At 38.9% G+C, this 21,910-nt stretch overlaps 1 protein-coding gene across 1 annotated transcript in view; it reads left to right on the forward strand.

The window, feature by feature from the left end:
• RMND5A (required for meiotic nuclear division 5 homolog A) overlaps positions 1-21,910 on the forward strand; it is a 76,621-nt gene that overhangs the window by 35,550 nt on the left and 19,161 nt on the right. Inside the window, exons 3-4 of the mRNA XM_053588094.1 lie at positions 8,000-8,134; positions 9,882-9,982. Of these exons, the coding sequence (XP_053444069.1) occupies positions 8,000-8,134; positions 9,882-9,982 (236 nt within the window). The remainder of the gene's footprint in view (positions 1-7,999; positions 8,135-9,881; positions 9,983-21,910) is intronic.

Here is a 21,910-nt window from a genome sequence, read left to right on the forward strand (position 1 = left end):
GTAGGGTTTAGGGATGCAAATATGACAGATGGTTAGATCAGGGAGTGGTTGGCACAATACTTCCCTTTGTTTATAAAGTGAGCATTTATCAGTGTGACTCTACCTTTCTTTTCCTTTCAAAAACCAAGTAGCATATAGAGCAGACTATGTGATGTCAAAAGGTAGCATGTGCATCTAAAAATGCATCTACAAAATGCTGATTATGACACACTACTAAATTTATTTCTCAGCCCATAGTTTATAAAGCTGCTGTGTGGTACATGCCTAAATATGGATTATTTCATCAAAGAACATGTGCCTCATCATCAGCTTTACTAAGTATTGCCAAATTTTTCCCTGAAGGGTTTACACTAATTACAGTCCTACCAGGCATGTGTAACAATTGCTGTTTCTCATTTCTCACCTATACTTGGTATTATCAGACTTAGATGTTTAAATGAATTAGATTGGTATGAAATAATCTCTAGTAATACTGATCTTGCCTTCTTTGATCATCTTGAACTTTTTTTATAATTGACATTGGGATTTCCTCCTCCTGCGAATTTCATGCTCCTCTTCTGTGTGTTTAGTCTGTTAGGTTACCTTTCTTATTGATAGGTATTTGTTTCATACTCTTTTTTTTTTTTTGAGACAGAGTTTCACTATGTTGCCTTTGGTATGTTGGCATCAGAGCTCACACAAAACCTCTAACTCTTGGGCTTAAGCGATTCTATTTTTTTTTTTTTTTTTTTTTGGTTGTTTTCATTGTTTAGCAGGCCCTGCCGGGTTCAAACCCTCCCGCCTCCATGTATGTGTTCGGCACCCTAACCACTGGGCTGTGGGCACCGAGCTATTCATGCTTTTTGAATACTGATCTTTTGTGGTTGTATGTGAAATGGTATCTTTTCCCAGTCTGAGAGGAACCAGAATCCAGGCCTTATTCTGGTATGTATCTTTTGCAGTCTGCCTCTTACTGCTAAACCGGATTAACTGGATGGTTCCAAGAGAAATTGATTCCTGGTGGGTGCAACAGTAGCACATTGTTAGGTTCATATACCAGTTTTTCTACAAAGTAGATGAAGTTTTTAAAAGTATATTAACACTGGGCGGCTCCTGTGGCTCAGTGAGTAGGGCGCCGGCCCCATATGCCGAGGGTGGCGGGTTCAAACCCAGCCCCGGCCAAACTGCAACCAAAAAATAGCCAGGCGTTGTGGCGGGCGCCTGTAGTCCCAGCTGCTCAGGAGGCTGAGGCAAGAGAATCGCGTAAGCCCAAGAGTTAAGAGGTTACTGTGAGCCGTGTGCTGCCACGGCACTCTACCCGAGGGCAGTACAGTGAGACTCTGTCTCTACAAAAAAAAAAAAAAAAAAAAAGTATATTAACACTGTTAAAGAAACGGCACTAAGGAAATAAAACAAATATTGAATTTTACTGTAGTAAAATTAGTCTGTCAGTAATTATAATTTCATAAAGTATATTTCAGAAACAGATTTTTTTGACGGTGAATAATGAAAGCCATTTCTTAAAGTCTTACTAATTCGTAAGCATGCTCATAGTACATGGCCAGAGGGGTAGGGTGGTCTGTTTAGATTTCAGTTTCATAAAGATTTTTTTTTTTAAGTTATTTACTTCTCCTGTACCTCAGCTTCCAGATTTAGTGTGTCCTGAATTTCTTTTTCCAAGCCATAACATCCTCACTAGGAAAACACAACCTTGAATATGTGCTTTTTTTTTTTTTTCCTTTCTTTTAGTTCTATTTAAATTCTTTTCTTCCCATTAAGAACATCATGCCAAGGCTTTTGCTTTAAAAAACGTGAAAGAAGAAGGTCTGGTAAAACAGAAAATGCTAATAATAGACAGGTATTTCTCTTCATTAGCTGCCTCTTGGCTGGTTTGTAGCACTGCTGATTTTCTGGGCAGCCGTGGAAATGAGTTTGGTCACCTAGCAACAGAAACCGGGACTGAATCCAGCCCTGATGCAACAGTGAGAAAGAACCTGCAGTTGTAACAAAAGGAGTTTGACACTATATCGCATTCCTTTTTATAATCTTAGCTTTATTTGTTTAATACATGTGACCAGAAAATAAGCTGTTGAAGTTTTCTTGTCTATTTCAGTAGTTTAAACTGGAAAATCAGAATGGTTAGAAGAGAGCTCAGGAAATCATCGAATACACTGCTCATTCATGTTTAGTTATTTTCTAAGCATTGTAAGTAAGTTGTAGAGCTTGAATGTAGTTAGATTTTGAATGTAAAGGTATTTGAGTTCTCTTACCTGTATAGTGCTGACCACAATAAAGCTTAAGGAATTAAAGGTGTGTGGAGGCATCAATGTAAAACATTGTAAAGTAAAATCTAGAGGAAATTGTTTAAATATCAGGCTCTTCTTAAAATTGTTTAGGTGATCAACATTTATTTTTGATATGTATGTTAAGGAAAGAATTCAAGAAATTCTTTTGTTTAATCTGAGTAGATACTGTTCAGTGGTAGCTATTAAAATTTTGACTTTATATATATACTGACACATAAAATTGTCTGTTTTAATTGTGCTTTGAGCTGACCAGTGTGTCTTCTAAAGTTGTTTTCCCCCCTGTGGAATAGATAACCTGATAAATTTGTTGAGAGTTGGTGTGATTGGGGAATAATTATTAAATGACTGAAGATTGTATTTGGATTTAATGAAGCTGATAAATTAGTGATAGAGATTTCTTAATTAGTCTCAGTGATTGTTTTTTATACTGTCCATTTAGACGTTTAGAGAGTTATAGGCAAATTCCCAAGTTTGCAATAAATTCTCTCTTCAGAAAGCCATTCCTTCATTAATTTGAATGGCTCTTTGGGGAGTAGAATATGGGAGAGTATAACATCAGTCACCCACGGGGCCTGTTCTAGTCCAGAAAAGGAACACAAGTAGCACCACTTCGCAGTGTTCTAGTTTTACTTCCAGCATTCCAGTGGTTATAGACAGCATAAAGATTTTTTATTTTTAGCATAAAGATTTAATAACGTGCCTAACGTATCGATGAACTGATAAAATTAACTCTGAACAGGCAGAATCTCATGAGCAGAAATGAAACACATGACCTTATACAAGCAGTTGTGGTTCTTCCAGGCTAGGGAGTAGTCTTACGTGTGTAGATATAGTTGCTTCAGTGTCTAGATTTTTTGTTTTTGAGAGAGAGAGAGTGTGTCACTTTTTGCCCTTGGTAGAGTGCCATGCGGTCACAGCTCATAGTAACCTCAAACTCTTGGGCTTAAGTGATTCTCTTGCCTTAGCCTCCCAAGTAGCTGGGACTACAGGCGCCTGCCACACCTGGCTATTTTTTGTTGCAGTTGACATTGTTTTTTTGTTTTGCTTTTTTTTTGTAGAGACAGAGTCTCACTTTATGGCCCATGGTAGAGTGCCATGGCATCACACAGCTCACAGCAACCTCCAACTCCTGGGCTTAAGGGATTCTCTTGCCTCAGCCTCCCGAGTAGCTGGGACTACAGGCACCCGCCCCAACGCCCGGCTATTTTTTGGTTGCAGTTCAGCCAGGGCCAGGCTTGAACCCGCCACCCTCAGTATATGGGGCCGGCGCCTTACCGACTGAGCCACAGGCGCTGCCCCTGTAGTTGACATTGTTGTTTAGCTGGCCTGGGCCAGGTTCAAACCTGCCAGGCGTGGTGTATGTGGCTGGTGCCATAACCACTGTGCTACGGGTGCTGAGCCAATGTCTAGGTATTTTGAATTATTTACATTGTTTACATTAAATACTTGGCCATGAAAAATGTCTATAAAAAGAAAATGAATAAAAATTAAGACTGTTGATTATAGTCTTGGTTTTTTGTTTTTGTTTTGTCTAAATGTTTCCAAATCTTAATATAGGTACTCAGTTTTAGATTACTGGATTGGCATCTAAAAATAAGGTAGATAACTCTTTTTGTTGTTGTTGTTGTCATACCTGTTTATTTGTCATGCTAAATTCAAATGAGAGGGAAAAACTATCTTGTATTGTGAGGGATAGGTTTAATTTAAACTTTCCTCAGAGTGTGTCCATGAGAGGTTTGCTAACTAATCTGTTCCTGGGATATCGTTCTTCATTTTCATTTTCTTTTTTCCTTTCTTTTTTCTGCTCCTCTTCCAATTCCTTTTCTACTTCCTCTTCTTTTTCTCTTCCTTTTCCTTATCCTCCTATCTCCTCTCTCTCCATTTCTGCTTTCTCTTTCTTTCATGTTCACTAGTTTCTATTTGATTGCTCTGGATTTTGATCCCACAGCATAGCTGGCTGTTTTTGTATAACAAGATCTTCCAGCCTTTGCTGATTTAGGTCCAGGATTGTTTTGCTTGGGGTCTTTTCTCAGAGGTTCTGTTTGATTTTTAGAGCTAACAATATTCTTAGCAGCAGATGGTTTTACATCAGAAAAGTCTTGAATTATCAGGGGCTTTTGAAGTATCAGGAACTCTCTCCACCTTGAAAAACTTTCTTCTCTGGTTTCCAGGATGTCATCCTTTCCTGGGTTTCCTTCTAAGTCAGTGGCTGATCTTTTGAAGAATTCTTGATGGGTCCTTCTCTTTCCCTTACTCTTCCAGACCTTGGGCTTTCTGAATCCAAAATAAGGTAGATAACTCTTTATAAGAAAAAGGATGTGCCTAATTTTGGAGAGGAGCACTCCTATGTTGTGATTGTGAATAATAATAGGCTGTTTGCAGTTGCTGTTGCAGGTTACTTATTTCCTGTTCTGGTATGAAGTCAGTTACATTGGCAAACTCGTCCTAGAAAAAGTGCTGCATACCTCATTGCTGAATATTACTTTGGTCACCTTTGAAGTACTCCCCATGGAAAGCTCTGGGGAGTACTTTTTCTAGGATGAGTTCATAAACTTAATTGTCAGATCTTCTACAACAACAGCTCTGATGGTCATTCCAAAAAAGGAGTTCCAAAATTACTTTGAAGGACGGACTAGACGCTGGTGTTGGTACTCCAAGCTCATACCTGGAAGGTGACCATAGTAATATTCAGCAATGAGGTATGTAGCACTTTTTCTGGGATGAATTCACAAACATAATTGTCTGACTTCATATGTTCCATTAAATAATGCCATATTGATTGAACTGTATTTAAGCAATGGTTGACTGGGATTGCCTTTTTAGTTTAAACAGTCTTTTCTCCTTCATATGCTTGTGAAGTGCAAGACATTTGTTAGGGGTGATGCCTGTGAAAGATCAAGCAGACAAAAGTGGAATTGGGCAAGGAATGCTTTCAGATGACAATGTAGATTTGCTCTTCCTTCACCTTTGATGGTTCAGGTTTTCTTCTGGTATTACTTTCTTTCTATCTTTTTTTTTTTTTTTTTTTTTTGAGACATGGTCTCAGTATGTCACCCTCGGTAGAGGGCCGTGGCGTCCCAGCTCACAGTCACCTGAAACTCTTAGGTGATTCTCTTGCCTCAGCCTTCCAAGTAGCAGGGAGTGAGTACAGGTGCCTGCCACAATGCCCAGCTATTTTGTTGTTGCGGTTGTCGTTGTTTAGCAGGCCTGGGCTGGGTTCAAACCCGCCAGCCTCGATGTATGTAGCCGGCACCCTACCCACTGAGCTACGGGCGCTGCCAGGTATTACTTTCTTCCTTCTGAAGAACCTATTCTCTTGCCTAGGCTAGAGTGCAGTAGCATAATATAATATAGTTCATATAACTTGAATAAATGGGGTTTCTCTATGTTGTCCAGGCTGGTTTTAAATTCCTTGCCTCAAGGGATCCTCCTACCTCTGCCTCCCAAAGTGCTGGGACTAAAGCAGCGGTTCTCAACCTGTGGGTCGAGACCCCTTTGTAATAATGAAAATACATCCTGCATATCAGATATTTACATTACGATTCATAACAGTAGCAAAATTATAGTTATGAAGTAGCAACAAAAATAATTTTATGGTTGGAGGTCTCCACAACATGAGGAATTGTATTAAAGGGTCGCGGCATTAGAAAGGTTGAGAACCACTAGATTAAAGGCAAGAGCCACCTTGCCCAGCCCCCACCTTTTTTTTTTTTTTTTTTTTGCAGTTTTTGGCCGGGTCTGGGTTAGTACCTGCCACCTTTGGCATATGGGGCCAGTGCCCTACTCCTTTGAGCCACAGTCACCACCCCACTTAACTGCTATTGAGGCTATCCAATTAATTTTTTTATTTTAATTACTGTATTTTTTTTTGAGACAGAGTCACGTTGCCCTCGGTAGAGTGCTGTGGTGTCATAGCTCACAGCAACCTCAAACTCTTGGGCTTAAACAATTCTCTTGCCTCAGCCTCCCAAGTAGCTGAGACTACAGGCACCCGCCACAACGCCCAGCTATTTTGTTGTTGTTGTTCTTGTTGCAGTTGTCATTGTTGTTTAACTGGCCCAGGCCAGGTTCAAACCCGCCAGCCTCAGTTTTGTGTGGCTGGTGCTGTAACCACTGTCCTACGGGTGCTGAGCCAAATTACTATATTTTTTATTTTTTTTACTGAGCCTTTGTTTAGTGTTTGCCCTTATTCTTGGAGCAGTTTTTTTTTGTTGTTTGTTTGTTTTTTTGAGACAGAGTCTCACTTTGTCACCCTAGGTAGAGTGCCATAGCGTCATAGCTCACAGCAAGCTCCAATTCTTGGGCACAAGTGATTCTCTTGCCTCAGCCTCCCAAGTAGCTTGGACTACATGTGCCTGCCACAAGGCCCAGCTAGTTTTAGAGACGGGGTCTTGCTCTGGTTCATGCTGGTCTTGAACCCGCGAGCTCAGGTAGTCCACCCATGTAGGCCTCCCAGAGTGCTAGGATTATAGGCATAAGCCACTGTGCCCAGCCCTTGGAGCACTTTTATAATAACTGCTCTAAAGTCTTTTAAGATTCCAACATCTGGCTTGGTGCCTATGGCTCAAGCAGCTAAGGCACCAGCCATATACACTTGAGCTGGCGGGTTCAAATCCAGCCCAGCCTGCCAAACAACAATGACGGCTGCAACCAAAAAAATGGCCGGGCGTTGTGGTGGGTGCCTGTAGTCCCAGCTGCTCCTTGAGCCCAGGAGTTGGAGGTTGCTGTGAGCTGTGATGCTATGGCACTCTACCCAGGGTGACAGTTTGAGGCTCTGTCTCAAATAAATAAATAAAGATTCCAACATTTCTGTCATCTTGGTATTGGTGTCTCTCGATCATCTTTTCCCATTCAGGTTGAGGTTTTCTTGGTTCTTTATATGCCAAATAATTTCTCAGTGCATCCTGGACATTTTGATAATATGTTGTAGTACTCTGGGTTTTACTTAAATTATGTAGAGAATGTTTATATTTTTGTTTAAGCGTGCAGTCAGCCTGATTGGGTTCAGGCCACAGATTCTAAACTAGTTTTCTCTGGGATATAGCTCCAAGGTCAGCCTTGCTTCTAAAGCCATTTACAGCTGTTCAGATTTATACTGTGTATACACCACCCAGTAGCCAATCTGGGGCCTGGTAACTAGGTATCCCTTAGTTCAGTTTTCAAAGTCTATAATACGTCTTTTAAAGTCAGGCCCGTCTGCATGCATAGTCAAGGCCAAGGCCAGGGGTACATAAACTGCTTGACCATTCCCCCACCAACTCTGGCCTCAGTACTGCAATTGCTGGGATGTGTCATGGATTATTTAGCTAATCCTATGTTGATGGTATATTTGTTTCTTCTTATCCCTCTCCTTTGTGCCCCCATTATAGACAAGACTGTATTGAGCATGGTTATACAGGTCATCACTGCTTGCCTCTGAAAATATTGCCCTAGTATAATGCCTAGAAATCATTGTCATTGCTTTCGGTTTATTCACAGAAATCATTGCTAAATCTGTATGGCTTTAAAAAAACATCTATTTACTCTTCAGCAGTAATTTATGAGAATGACAAGTTTTGAAAGGAACAGTGGAAAAATTCCTTTCTATGATAGGCTATAGATAAATTCGGAATTGGGTACTTAATGGGACTATCTGAGATTGAAATGAAATTTTTTCTCTTAGGTAGTATGAAAATGATCTATTCTGATACCTTTTCTTTGTTTCTCCCCACCAGAATTTTGATTCTGACATCAGCAGTGTGGGAATAGATGGCTGCTGGCAAGCAGACAGCCAGAGGCTTCTCAATGAGGTGATGGTGGAGCACTTCTTTCGACAAGGAATGCTGGATGTAGCTGAGGAGCTCTGCCAGGTAACAGTGTGCCAATGGTAGGGTATAAAAAATAAATAAGAGGGGCAGCACCTGTGGCTCAAAGGGGTAGGGCGCCAAGCCCCATATGCTAGAGGTGGTGGGTTCAGACCCAGCCCCGGCCAAAACCTGCAAAAAATAAAAATCAATAAGTAAATAAATAAGAGAACTCCTGGGCGTTAGCGTTATTTGCAAAGTGAGGTTTTAAGGCTTCTTCTAGCTATTGATAGATGTATTTTAATTATCAGGGATGAGCACATTTTACTAGGAATTTTTTAAGTAGTGAAAATTATAGCCCTAGAACTTATTATCTGAATTGTTCTTTCCTTGTTTCTGGCACAGAAGGTTGAACTCAGTTTACAAATCAAGGGGCTCAGAAGAGATACTTTTCATTTCCCCTTTTGATAGAGAAGTTTAGTATATAGCAGAGAGAAGAGGAAAGGGACAAAAACGTTAATGTTTGTTCTTCTGATCTAGAATTTTATTGATGAATTTCAAACTAAAATTTACATCAAATGAGCAGCATTATCTTTTATTTCTGATAGACACAAGCTTAGGGATCTTAGAACAGTTTGCCAGTACTGTGAGGTCATTATATGACTTAATTCCTAGCAGCTGTCATGCATTAAGTGTTTACTTCAAGGCCCTGCCTTTATTCTTTGCTGCAACACTATGAAGTAGAAATTATCATTGCCATTCTATAGATAAGAAATCTGTGATCTTGGAAGAAACTTGCTCAAGGCTCTTCATGAAAGAACAGGTTCTTCATGAAAGAACTGGGATTCAGTTCCCTGTTTGTAGTTTCTGAATTCTTTTCTAAGCCACTACATGCTATTGCATATTTTTGTTTATAAAAATGAAAGACTAAAAGGATTAAATAATTTAAAGCTAGTCTGTATACTGAACCTCTAAGCCTTTTCTATTTTAACAATGCAAATAAATGATAACTCAGATCTTTTTTCTTTTTTCTTTCTTTTTTGAGACAGAGTTTTACTTTGTTGCCCTCGGTAGAGTGCCAGAATGTCATAGCTCACAGCAACCTCCAGCTCTTGGGCTTAGGCGAGTCTCTTGCCTCAGTCTCCCAAGTAGCTGGGACTGTATGCACCCGGCTATTTTTTGTTGCAGTTGGGTTTTGTTGCCAGAGCTGGGTTCGAACCTGCCACCCTTGGTGTATGGGGCCGGCGCCCTACTCACTGAGCCACAGGCGCTGCCCTAGATCTTTTTCTAAATCTTACAAATTTCCTAAATTGTATCATTGAAGATTAAGTTTGTTTTTAAGTAACAAAGACCTCAAATAACAGTGGCTTAAACAAAAATGAAGTTTATTTTTTCTCCCACAGAAATAGGAGGTAGTGAGATGTCCACAGGTTTATGGTAGTGGTTTCATGAAGCTCTGAGTAACCTACGTTTTGCTATCCTGGATCATGAGGATGGCACCAAAGCTACAACTATACTTTTGTCTCTCAGGAAGGGACAAAGAATGGGTGCTTTTATTTGCAGAACTTACATGTTGCAAAGCTAGACCTAGCTTTATTGCACATGTCACATATTCTACTGACATGTGGAGGTTCTCCTGTGGAAAAGGGAGAAGAATGATACTAGGGGGCAATCACTAGTATCTGCCATCGAAATATATATATGTTAAAAGGAAATCATCTTTAATGGTTTGCCCCATGTTTTATAATCTAGAATATACTTTGACCACACTTTATACCCTGATTACTACTAACAAGTTTTTTCTATTTTTTAGGAATCTGGTCTTTCTGTAGACCCAAGCCAGAAAGAACCATTTGTGGAGTTAAATCGAATATTAGAAGCATTAAAAGTCAGAGTTCTGAGACCAGCTCTGGAGTGAGTTACTGAGTTTGTTTTCTTTTGAATACTTTGAAAAAACTCTTTTAAGAAAAATTAATTAGAAAACACGTGAGAGGTTTTTAAATGTATTTACCTCTGTTGGAGTAGACTTCAGAGAAATCAAAGAATTATTTCTTTTAGCCAAGTGAAATAAGGGAGGTGCAATATGAGAAAATGGTTAGCACTTACTTCACTAATCAGTTGGTTTGAATTCCCAAGAGAGAAAAGAGTTTCCTGTATCCAGGCTATACCACCACTTTGTGTGGACTAGCCTATTGTAACTGAAGTGCTATTGTTCAGGTGGTGCTAATTTGATACTTGAGCTTCCAGAATGTCCTGTATTCTGTGCCAGCATTCCAAGAAATGATTTAATTGGTTATTGGAACTAAGTGGTATGCTGCACAAAGAGAGCAAGTCTTTTGATAAAGGCTTTTCTGTTCTTAATTATTGTGGATTTTGGTGATTCACAATGAACTTCTCATTCATTGACAGGAATTATCTGAAGTGACTGAGTAAGCTATAATATTATCCTACATCAGGCTCAGCAAGCTTTTTCATAAAGGGCAAAATAGTAAAATGCTTTACAAGCCACATAAGGTCTCTATCACATAGTCATCTTTGTTTTATCTTACATCCCTTACAAAATGTAAAACTCATTTCTGGCCCATCTATGAAAGAAGCTGCAAACTGTATTTGACATGTACCATCATTTGCTAGACCCTGTTCTAAAATTTTTTTCAATCATAGCATTACCAGATATTTGTAATAAATCACTCATACAGTAAAGGCAAGAAACTAGATGATAGAAGCAATGATGATGTAAAGTTGTAGCCTTAGAATCCTGACATTTTAAATTAACTAATTTATTATTATTTTTTTTAACAGACAGTCTCACTCTGTTGCCCTCGGTAGAGTGCCATGGTGTCACAACTCATAGCAACCTCCAGCTCTTGAGCTTAGGCCCAGTTCTCTTGCCTCAGCCTCCCAAGTAGCTGGGACTACAGGCACCCGCCACAATGCCCAGTTATTTTTTGTTGCAGTTTGGCTGGGGCTGGGTTTGAACCTGCCACCCTTGGTATATGGGGCCAGCACCATACTCACTGAGCCACAGGTGCCACCAGAATCCTGGCATTTTAAAACTAGAAAGATCTGAGATTAGTGTGAACCAGAAAAAAAAAAAGTTGGAAAGTTGACCTTTTAAAAAATGGCAACTTTTGTTTTTAACTTTTTTCCATTAACCTATTTAATTCTTTGTATCTTTGTTTTCTCTTTATGACCATTTCTCAGCTATTAAAAGATTTTATATAGTTCTAAAACAGCCCAGGTAACTAGGTAGAGAGAGATTCCTATATAAATTTATAAGTTATAAAATTCCTATATAGACTATAAATGTGAGGTATGTACTTTATATTTAAAAATAGATCTTGAGGAGCGTGGCCATTTGGAATTCTATGCGGTAAGCTCCTAGCTGGTATAAAGCCCTTCCTTTTATTAAAAAATAAAAAATAAAAATAGATCTTGGCTAGGCATGATGGCTAATGCCTGTAATCCTAGCATTATGGGAGGCAGGGGTGGCAGAATTCCTTGAACTCAGGAGTTCCAGACCAGCCTGATGAAGAGCAAGACCCCATCTCTACTAAAAATAGAAAAATTATCCAGGTGTTGTGGTGGGAACCTATAGTCCCAGCTACTGGGAGGCTGAGGCAGAGGAATCCCATTAACTCAGCAGTTCGAGGTTGCTATGAGTTAGGCTGACACCATAGTACACTAGCCTGGGCAACAAAGTGAGCTCTTTGTCTCAAAATAGAACTACTTAAAAAAAATAGATCTTAATGGGCGGCGCCTGTAGCTCACTGAGTAGGGCACCAGCCCCATATACCAAGAGTGTCAGGTTCGAACCCAGCCCCAGCCAAACTGCAACAAAAAAATAGCTGGGCATTGTGGTGGGTACCTGTAGTCTCAGCTACTCAGGAGGCTGAGGCATGAGAATTGCCTAAGCCCAGGAGTTGGAGGTTGCTGTGAGCTGTGATGCAACAGCACTCTACTGAGGGTGACAAAGTGAGACCCTATCTCTTAAAAAAAAAAAATCTTAAGAATCGTGCCACCGTGTAAGATGTGTACCTTTGTAGAGTTTGTTAAAACAGAGTTTAGATTATGACACATCTGTGAGTTAAATTCAACCAAATAATTCTATTTTTTTTTTTTTAAAGACAGAGTCTCACTTTGTCACCCTGTGTAGAGTGCTGTGGCATCACAGCTCACAGCAACCTCCAGCTCTTGGGCATAGGCGATTCTCTTTCCTCAGCCTCCTGAGTAGCTGGGACTATAGGCGCCTGCCACAATGCCCGGCTAACAACCAAATAACTCTTAACACCTTTTAAAAACAAAATCTGACAGCTATTCGTCTATAAAGAAGAGTAAGGGGTACCTCTGAACCTGCTTCATTAAAAAACAAATTTTAAAAAAGAAGAATAGGGAGCCTAAATTTAAAAATATAATGTGTTTCCCAGTTGTTTTATAGTGATTAAGAAATAATAGTTGGGTTGTTATTCAAGGTAATACTCATTTATCCATGCATTTCATAGGTTTTTTTATTATTTACAGTCACATGTATCATAGTATTTGTTTCCTCTGCTTTCATAGTACTCAAGACTTTTCCTTATACAATTAAGCAAATTTTTAAGACCTTTGTAACTTTGTGCTTTTTCTGTAAGGTATAAGTTTCTAAATGATAACCATATCAGATACCCACATATCAGTTATTTCCATAAATGTTTTCTATTGTAGTGTTAAGATAGTCACAGTCAGGCAAAGGGAGGACTCACTTCTGTGCACTTGATGGCAACAATGGAGATGTCTATACAGTAAAACTTTTCTCATTTGATTTTTCTGAGAATATTGTTGATTTAAATATCAGCATGGGGGAATGAGGTAGTAATAGTGCTTATTATGTGCCTGGCATTGTTCTGAGCATTTTATGTGCCTAACCTTATTCAGTCTTCATGCTAAGCGTATGAGATAGGTACTCATTTTCAGTTGAGTTTTGAGTCAGCATTAATTATCCCAATAGGTAATATATGGACAAAGTAAGAAATGAAAAGTAACAACAAAATCAAAATGCAGTGAAAAGTAAATCTCCCTACCCTTGCTTCTCAGTCACCCAATTTCTCTGCATACAATTACTCTTCACCTTTGATCCTTCCAGAGATGATCCATACATTTACAAGTTTATGTGTGTAGTAGTCCCCCCATTATCTGCTGGAGATAACGTTCCAAGACCTCCGATGGATGCCTGAAACCATATATAGTACCAAACCCTATATATACAGTTTTTTCCTATACGTACATATCTATGGTGAAATTTAATTTATAAGTAAGGAACAGTAAGAGGTTAACAACAATAATAGAACAATGATAGCAATATGCTGTAATAAAAGTTATGTGAATGTGGTCTTTCTTGCTCAAAGTCTGTTGTGCTATACTCAACCTATTTTTGGACCACTGTTGGCTACAGGTAACTATAACATGGAAAGTGAATCTGTGGATAAGGGCAGACTACTGTGTTATGTATGTGTCCATTTTTGTGCACAATTATATACTATACAGACCATTCTGCATCTTTTTTTCACTTGAAAAATATTAAAGTATTCACCTATATACAGAACTATCTCATTGTTTTTTAGTGGCTGCTGAGTATTCATTTTAGGGATTATACCTTAATTTAACTAGTTCCTATTGATAGACATTTGTTTGTTTCCAATCTTTTACTTTATAAGTGGTACATCAGTGAATATCCATTGCACATTATTTTGAGCATGCCCACCTATATCTGGAGAGTATATTTCTAGAATATTGGATCAAGGTGCATTTAAAATTTGGATTGGTCAAAAAAAAAAATAAATAAATAAAATAAAATTTGGATTGGTCTTAACCAAATTTTTTCCTATAAAGGATTTCCCCAAAATATAGGCCCACCGTAAATAACAAGGGTTATTATGTTGCAGCTGACTTTTTCCTCTTTTTTTTTTTTTAATCTTTGCAAATCTGATGGGTACGTGTAAGGGAAGAATGGTAGGTACCTCATATTTTAGTTTGTATTTATCCTCTTGAGTTGAGCCGTATCTTCTCTGGAATTGCTGATACCTTCATTCTGGCAAAGGCTAACAGTTTGTGACTGTGAGGACCATCTTAAGGCTGAAGGGATCACTACTGAGATACATGACCGTCATATACCACAAAGTCTGTAAGAGCATTTCACCATCACCTCTAGAAAACCTCATGACACTTTTTTTAAAAGAATTTGTAGTTCTGGAGAGGCGCCTGTGGCTCAAAGGAGTAGGGTACTGGCCCCATATGCCGGAGGTGATGGGTTCAAACCCAGCTCCAGCCAAAAACCGCCAAAAAAAAAAAAAACAATTCATAGTTCTGTTTGTAAAAGGAGAGAGTGACCACAGAATTTTCTCCAGAGGAAGAGAGGAAAAGATATTTTCTTAGTTTAGACTAGTGGTCCCCAACTGTTTTGGCACCAGGGACCAGTTTCATGGAAAATAATTTTTCCGTAGACTGGTGGGAAGAGGGGTTTATTTCAGGATGATTCAAGCACATTACATTTATTGTGCACTTTATTTTATTATTAATTTTGTATTATACATATAATGAAATAATTATTTAACTCACCATAGTTCAGAATCAGTGGGAGCCCTGAGCTTCTTTTCCTACAGCTAGATGGTCCCATCTAGGAGTGATAGGAAACAGTGACAGATGAAGCTTTGCTAGCTTGCTGCTGCTCACCTGCTGTGCTGCCTGGAGGCCACAGACTTAGACCACAGGAAGGTTTTAGATTGAACAGGCTATGAACAGGATCAGGTAGGCTGCTGAAATGTGGGAGAACTCCATCTCCAAGGCTAACAGTTAGGTGGGGATAGAAAGATATCAATGAATTGAATAGTTTGTAAGCAGGAAATAATTCTAGAAAACACAATTGGAAGAAGCAAGCAGAGATAACTGATCTTGGAAATGTGATTATCATTGGAAATGAAGGAAACAATGACTCAGCAGTTTCTGGTGTTTATTTTCTTCTTCTTAGTTGTGGCTTCCTGTGGGTGGACAGTGTTTGATTCAGGCACTTTTTAATAGCCACGTAGGAACTAATCACAGAGGAAACAGAGCTCTGCCAGTGAAGAAGAGCAATGAAGGCTCACAGCAAGTTAGGTTATTTTTCAGAGTTATTTTTTCCCCCCTCCCTCTCTTCCTTCCTTTTGGTTTTAATTAAGAAAAGGCAGAAGAAAAAAGAGTTGATGGATAACATTTAACTTCCTCTGTTGATACACAAAGTCTGGTGGAAAAAGGGTACCCTCTGTTAAAGAAAAGCTAATCGAAAAATGGAAAATACGTGTCCATTGGGAAGGATGCAGAAAAGGGGGGGCACATTAGAATAGAAAGTCTAGACAAGAAGAAATATTTGAGTAGATTACACTATTTTCTGTTGTCTGCTTTACCTTTGTTGTTGGTGAAAGTTTGTAAGAATCTTCAAGACTGTATCTCTCAGAAGAAAGAATAGCCATTACCTGAATACATCCTCATGAAGAACCTGAGCAATATTAGAAATGACTATGATGAGAGATATTGAGACTCTTCCTTTTTAAAAAAAGGGGGGGGGGTTTAAATTGTCCCTGAGATTATTTAAAAGCATAAGGAACTAATCTAGCAAGGAGGCTGAATGTATATACTGATAAAGAGAAGGGAGCCTGAGAGGACAGATCCTGGAGTTTGTGCTTAGGTAGTTACAGATCTGTTACTGGAGGTTTATGAAATCTCTTACTTTTATTGTTGGAAACCAGCAGTAAATAAGGCAATGTCACATTTAAGTACTTTTAAAAATCAGTAATCTGTAAAATTGTGCTGTCCAGTGTGACTACTTGCCATGTGTAGCTTTTGGACACTCTTACTAAAATCTCCACATTACTGTGAACCTGCTGTAAAATTGTATGTTTATATTGTGAGTAGATTTAAATTTATAATACTATGATTTTTTGGCTTCTTAAATAGCATGTAAGAAGGACAAAGACTTACAACAACACTGAAATGAGTAAAATATTAGTATTAATAGTTCCAGTGAGGGACTCAGCCCATAACTAAGAAATGACTATTTGAAAATATCTCAGAATGAAATGTTATGTATTCTTTTCAGTCTCTAAAACAAAATTATAGGGCTCTTAACTTTTTTTTACCAAACTTTGATTTTTGTGATATTTGCCATTAAGCATTTGATTCATTTTACTAGTAACATCCTGCCAAGTCCATACCTGTGGAGTAAATAAATGTCATTCATTGCCCTGAACTTCAGCTTTTAACCCCCAAGAGTATGGACTCAATGGAAGCTAGAAGGTATTTGTAAGTCTTCAAAAATGCTATGAAAGTGGAGTGTGCTGTGGAACTTAGCAAGAAGGATTTTTTTCAGTATTACCAAAAATAGACACCCATCCACGTTGGCACAGTTGTTAAGAGGAGAGAGATAAACAGATGAATGTTGTCAGTTAGGTTCCTAGAGAGAACAGCTGACTACGAAAATGAAATCTTACATCAGTTATTTTTGGAATGATAGGGAAATTCTAAATATGGAGCTAACAGTGTGCCAAGACTTTTTAGAGGCCTGACAATTAGGACAATTAATGCTAATGTTTCTGTTGGAATTGTGTAGATGTAGGGTGCTTCTAACTTACTACCTCAGTAATTGCTAGTGTTTGGGGGTTTCTCTATGGAAGAGGCGCAAAAGGTCTGTGGAGACATTTCGGAGAGAATTACCATATTTTAGGAGAATGTGGTAACAGTGAACAGTGATCCTTGTGACACTGGTGACTTTACCAAGTGTCACTTCTGGGTCTGCAGTGTTTCTCTAAACAGAATCGTTCCAAAAGTGACAATGTTCTCATTGTCTACATTGGAGATTTGGGAATAGAAGTTTGTTAAAAATCACAGGAGAGTTAACAATTTAAGTGAATTTTTAGTTTGTTGGTTGGTATAATGGTAGTGGTTCTTTTAAAAATTAGGGCTCGGGGTCTGTAGCTCAAGCGGCTAGGGCTCTAGCCACATACACCAGAGCTGGCAGGTTTGAGCCCAGCCTGGGCCTGCCAAACAACAATGACAACTACAACCAAAAAACAGCTGGGCGTTGTGGCGGGCGCCTGTAGTCCCAGCTACTCAGGATGCTAAGGCGAGAGAATTGCTTAAGCCCAAGTATTTGAGGTTGCTGTGAGCTATAACACTATGGCACTCTATGGAGGGGAACGTAGTTAGACTCTATCTCAAAAAAAAAAAAAAAAAATTAAAATTAGATGTTTTCTGTGGAAAATACCATTATCTAGAACACAGCATATTCTAGGAATATTCCCTTACTAAGGTCATTAAATATGAAATGTCCAATTTCAAATCAGATGTGTAGTTTATTATATCTCAAACAAGAATCAGTACAGTTAGCATAGTGTGAACCAAAACTATCGACAATTTTGCATCTTAACAGTGTATACCAGCAATGAAGAAGCCTGGAGAGCGAGTGGCAATGAAAGCACACCTACAGCTGGTTCAGAATTGAATGTTTTTTCCTTCTAAGAAGCAGTCCAAAGCCTAGAAGAAGTGATAGTTGGTGCAAGGTCTGTGAATACAGTGGATGACACAGTTTCCAAGTCTACCTTCTGTAGTTGGGGCAGCATTGTTTGTGCGAAAGCATTATCTTACAAGAGAACTAGCCTTTGTCTTTTGACCAATCTTGGCTGCTTAATCACATGTATCCTCCTCATTTTGTTTCAGTTGGTTGGCGTGGGCATCGCTGCAATTAGTTGACCAGATTTCATGAAGCTGTAGTGGATAATACCAGTGTTGGGCCACCAAACAGATACCATTAGCTTTTTTTGATGAATATTTAGGTTTGGACTATGATTCCACACTTTGTCTTTATCCAGCCATTGTGCCAAATGAGTGCTGTGATTGTCAAAAAGAATCCATTTTTCATCACATGTAACATATGTAACCGTTACATTGTGAAAACAAAGAAAGGCAAACTTCCGAGACAATTTATTTTCTGACACATTTAATTCATGCATAACCCATCTATCCAGCTTCTTTATCTTGGTCTAAGATTGTTGGAATAGTAAGATCAAACTTTGCTGCTAATTCATATGTAGGTTGAAATGGATTCACTTCCACTACAACTTTCAGCTCATTATGCCCATCTTGGTCTCAAGGCCACCCACAAGGCTCATTTTCAAGAGTGGAACTTCTCAAACCATTGTTGTCCTATGCATTCATTAGCCATGTCCTTCTCAAACATTTCCTTGATGACTTTGAGCTGTGTGTACTGCCTTGGTTTATGGTGCAACTCATATTAAAAAATAACATGAATTTTTTATTTATCCGTGGTTTCACAAAAATTCTCTAAAAAAAAAATTTGAGAAATAATCACACGTCAAAATGTGTGTTTGAAAGAATGAGGATGTACCTTCACAATAAAAAAAGCGTCAAAGTGAAATGTCAGTGTCAAACCTAGTACTTAAGGAAATTGAACATTTCTTACTTTAAAAGCCTAAAATATTTTGGGGGGGGGTTACTTCTGGCTATATGGTTCCCAATGTCTTACAGGTAATGGGTTAAGTTTTTGGTGCCAGTATTTAGTTTTGTGCTTTTGTAGTTTCATGTACTTTGAAGTGTTAGATTTGGTCATCATCAGATTAATGAAGGTTGTAAATGTTTCTCCTTATTCCTGCTCAGTGGGTCATATAGCTAAGTATTTGATGTGAGCTTTTCTAGCTAAGAAAATTTTTTTAAAAATTTTGAAGGGGATTAGCTAATATGCAAATATATACTGTGAAAAAGTAGCTCTGACTATTATATGGAATTGCCCCAGTAACTCTTTTAGATATATAGTAAAATCTCCATAGTTGACCACCTCCCTACATTGACCTACTTCCTAAAGTTGACCTAATTTTAATTACTCGTACCACACGTACAAATCAGTACCGTAGGCTTATGACTATCTCTGTATGTTGACCAGTTTGTTACAGGGTGGTCATCTTACTATAATTTTCTGAGTAAAAATGATTTTGAAAAAGTATTACTTCATTCAGTAAACATTCATTGAACAACTTATTATTGAATGTCTTGCATCAGTTTCTGTGCTCAATGATACAACTAGCCCTCTAATTTTTTTTTTTTTTTTTTGAGACAGAGCCTCAAGCTGTTGCCCTTGGTAGAGTGCTGTGGCATCACAGCTCACAGCAACCTCCAACTCCTGGGCTCAAGCGATTCTCCTCCCTCCACCTCCCAAGTAGCTAGGACTACAGGCGCCCGCCACAACCACTGGCTATTTTTTGGTTGCAGCTGGCATTATTGTTTGGTGGGCCCAGGCTGGATTCGAACCCACCAGCTCAGGTGTATGTGGCTGGCACCTTAGCCCCTTGAGCCACAGGCACTGAGCCACAACTAGCCCAGCCGTCTTAATGCCCAGCAGCACTTTGAGGTGCTCCCATTTTTTAGTAAAGAAACAGAATTTATAGAATTAATTAGCAGATTGCCCCAATCCACATTGCAGTACCAGGATTTAAGTTCTGCAGACTTGTGCTTTTTATCACTCTACTCCATTCAAAATAGTGCCAAGATAGTTGAGCAAGACAGAGCCCCTTCCTTCGGAGACCACAGACTATGCGGGTGTGAATAGATTGGGATGTGAGCCATGTGAGAAGTTAAAATAAAGAACATCTAGAATCCTGCAGATGGAGAGATTATTAGGAAAGCTATAGAAAATGTAATTGAGTCTGGGTCTTGAATTATTCAACCCTATTTGCAGCTACTCAATTTGTGTTTGATTGTACTTGTATAAAAATTAACTAGCACTTAATATTGGGAGAAGTATCACAGCTTCTAATTTCACAGAGGGAACAAGTTTCCTACCTGGACCAGCTTTAAATAACAGGACACGTCACTGTTGTTGGCAATCGCCAGTTGCTATTACAGATTTAGGTTATCCAAATATGTTTGCATGGTTTTTTTGGCCTACGTCTTCCTCTGCCTCCATTTTCTGTTCTCAGCCTGTTGTTTTCCTTCTTTATCTCTTTATATCACATGACAAACGCTTTTGATTTATGCTACTGACCAAACATTGCTTTCTCATCCCTGGGTTATATAAATTTTTCCTCCTGGCACAAACCTTTTAGTTTTCCAGCCCAACCTGCTTTTCTCTTAAAAAAGAAAGTGGACAGGAGGGAGAGGGCATAGGAATCTTGGTAAGAAATAGAAAACTAGTCTTTTTTTTTTTTTTTTTTTTTTTTTTTGCAGCTTTTGGCTGGGGCGGGGTTTGGACCCACCACCTGGTATGTGGGGCCAGCACCCTACTCCCTAGAGCCACAGGCGCCGCCCTTTAAGATTCTTGATAATGGGCCATACATACCCTGACTTGCTCAGTTCCTTGAAATTTGCCTCTTTCTTCATAGTACCATTCTGGGAAAGAAACCTATCTCTGAGATTCTTGTGTTCTTTCTCTCCTGTTTGTCTTTGCTATTGAGCCCATGGTAGTCCTGTCTGCATGGTTCCAACTTGCATAAATTTAATTTACCACCATTTAATTAAATAATACCAGACCTCCAACAACATGGTTCCGATTTCGGTCACTGAGGTATATTAACTGTGGTATATTAAGTGGAAACTTCTCTTCTGGCTCTTCAGTCCACAGTCACCACTTAAGTAACAGGTGTGCATCATGGTCATGACCAGTCATGCCCCTTCTTCCTGAGTCTGTCGGTGATTGTTCACTGCATCTGCTGTTCAGTCCACCTGCATATCAGCACATTGTGGTTGTATTGACCCTTTATCTCTTAGTGACAAATCAGGGTGACATTTTACAAAAATGGAACAAGGATAAATTGCTGAAAGTGAAATCGGATGTGTAAAAATCCCAATCGGTTCAGCTAACATTAAGGCCAGAGTGTTACAGTCATAATAGTAGTCTCATTGAAAGAAAATGGTGATTAAAGGGATATTGAAGAACTTTACTCAGTTAAAGATGTTTTCATCATTTTTTGTTGTCACAAGCTGTCTGGGGAGACTAGTAGTGTGGATAAGAATGCTGCTGTGACTTTTGTATCCAGATTCCAAAGGGATAGGTAAAGGCAGATGTTATAATGTTTATCACAGAAGGCAACCCCATCAAAACTTAGTGAAAGTCATAGGATTATGAAGTGGCTATAGAGTTAAAGATAAATTGACTATCTTATTAAGAGGCAACTGCAAAGAGTGACTTTAAATAAAACCTGTGCTTATCTGGCCAATGAAGTGAGGTCAAAAAAATAGAAATGTGAGTTTCTGGGTACAATTCTATGGAAGGGTGTGAAAAAGACCTATTAGGCAAGAGAGTTACCTTTATGCCCAAATGTTTGTAGGAGTAAAAATGGAGTATATCAACCTTAGCTTAGAAAATGACATTTTCCTAGGGAGGAAGAAGGTTAGCAGTCCCTTGCCTTATGATATTTAGTCTTTTTTGTTTTTGATTTGAGACAGAGTTTCGCTTTGTTACCCCTGGGTAAGAGTGCTATTGCGCTATAGTTCACAGCAACCTCCAATTCTTGGGCTCAAGTGATTATCTTGCCTCAGTAGCTGGGACTATATAGGCTCCCTCCATAATGCCTGGCTATTTTTTTAGAGACCAGGTCTTCCTCTGGGTCAGGCTGGTCTTGAACTGGTGAGCTCAGGCAATCCACCTGCCTTGGCCTCCCAGAGATCTAGGATTACAGACTTGAGCCACCTCACTGCCAATATTTAGACTTAATGGAATATAAAACTAGCTTTCTATGAATTTCAGTTTTGTGGTATCCTCCCCACCCTTCTTTTTATAAGGGTAGCTATTTACCTTTATAAACATTTCTTGACAAGGAGTAGGGA

This window comes from Nycticebus coucang, chromosome 4 (genome assembly GCF_027406575.1).
Source record: "Nycticebus coucang isolate mNycCou1 chromosome 4, mNycCou1.pri, whole genome shotgun sequence".
NCBI classification, from domain to species: Eukaryota; Metazoa; Chordata; class Mammalia; order Primates; family Lorisidae; genus Nycticebus; species Nycticebus coucang.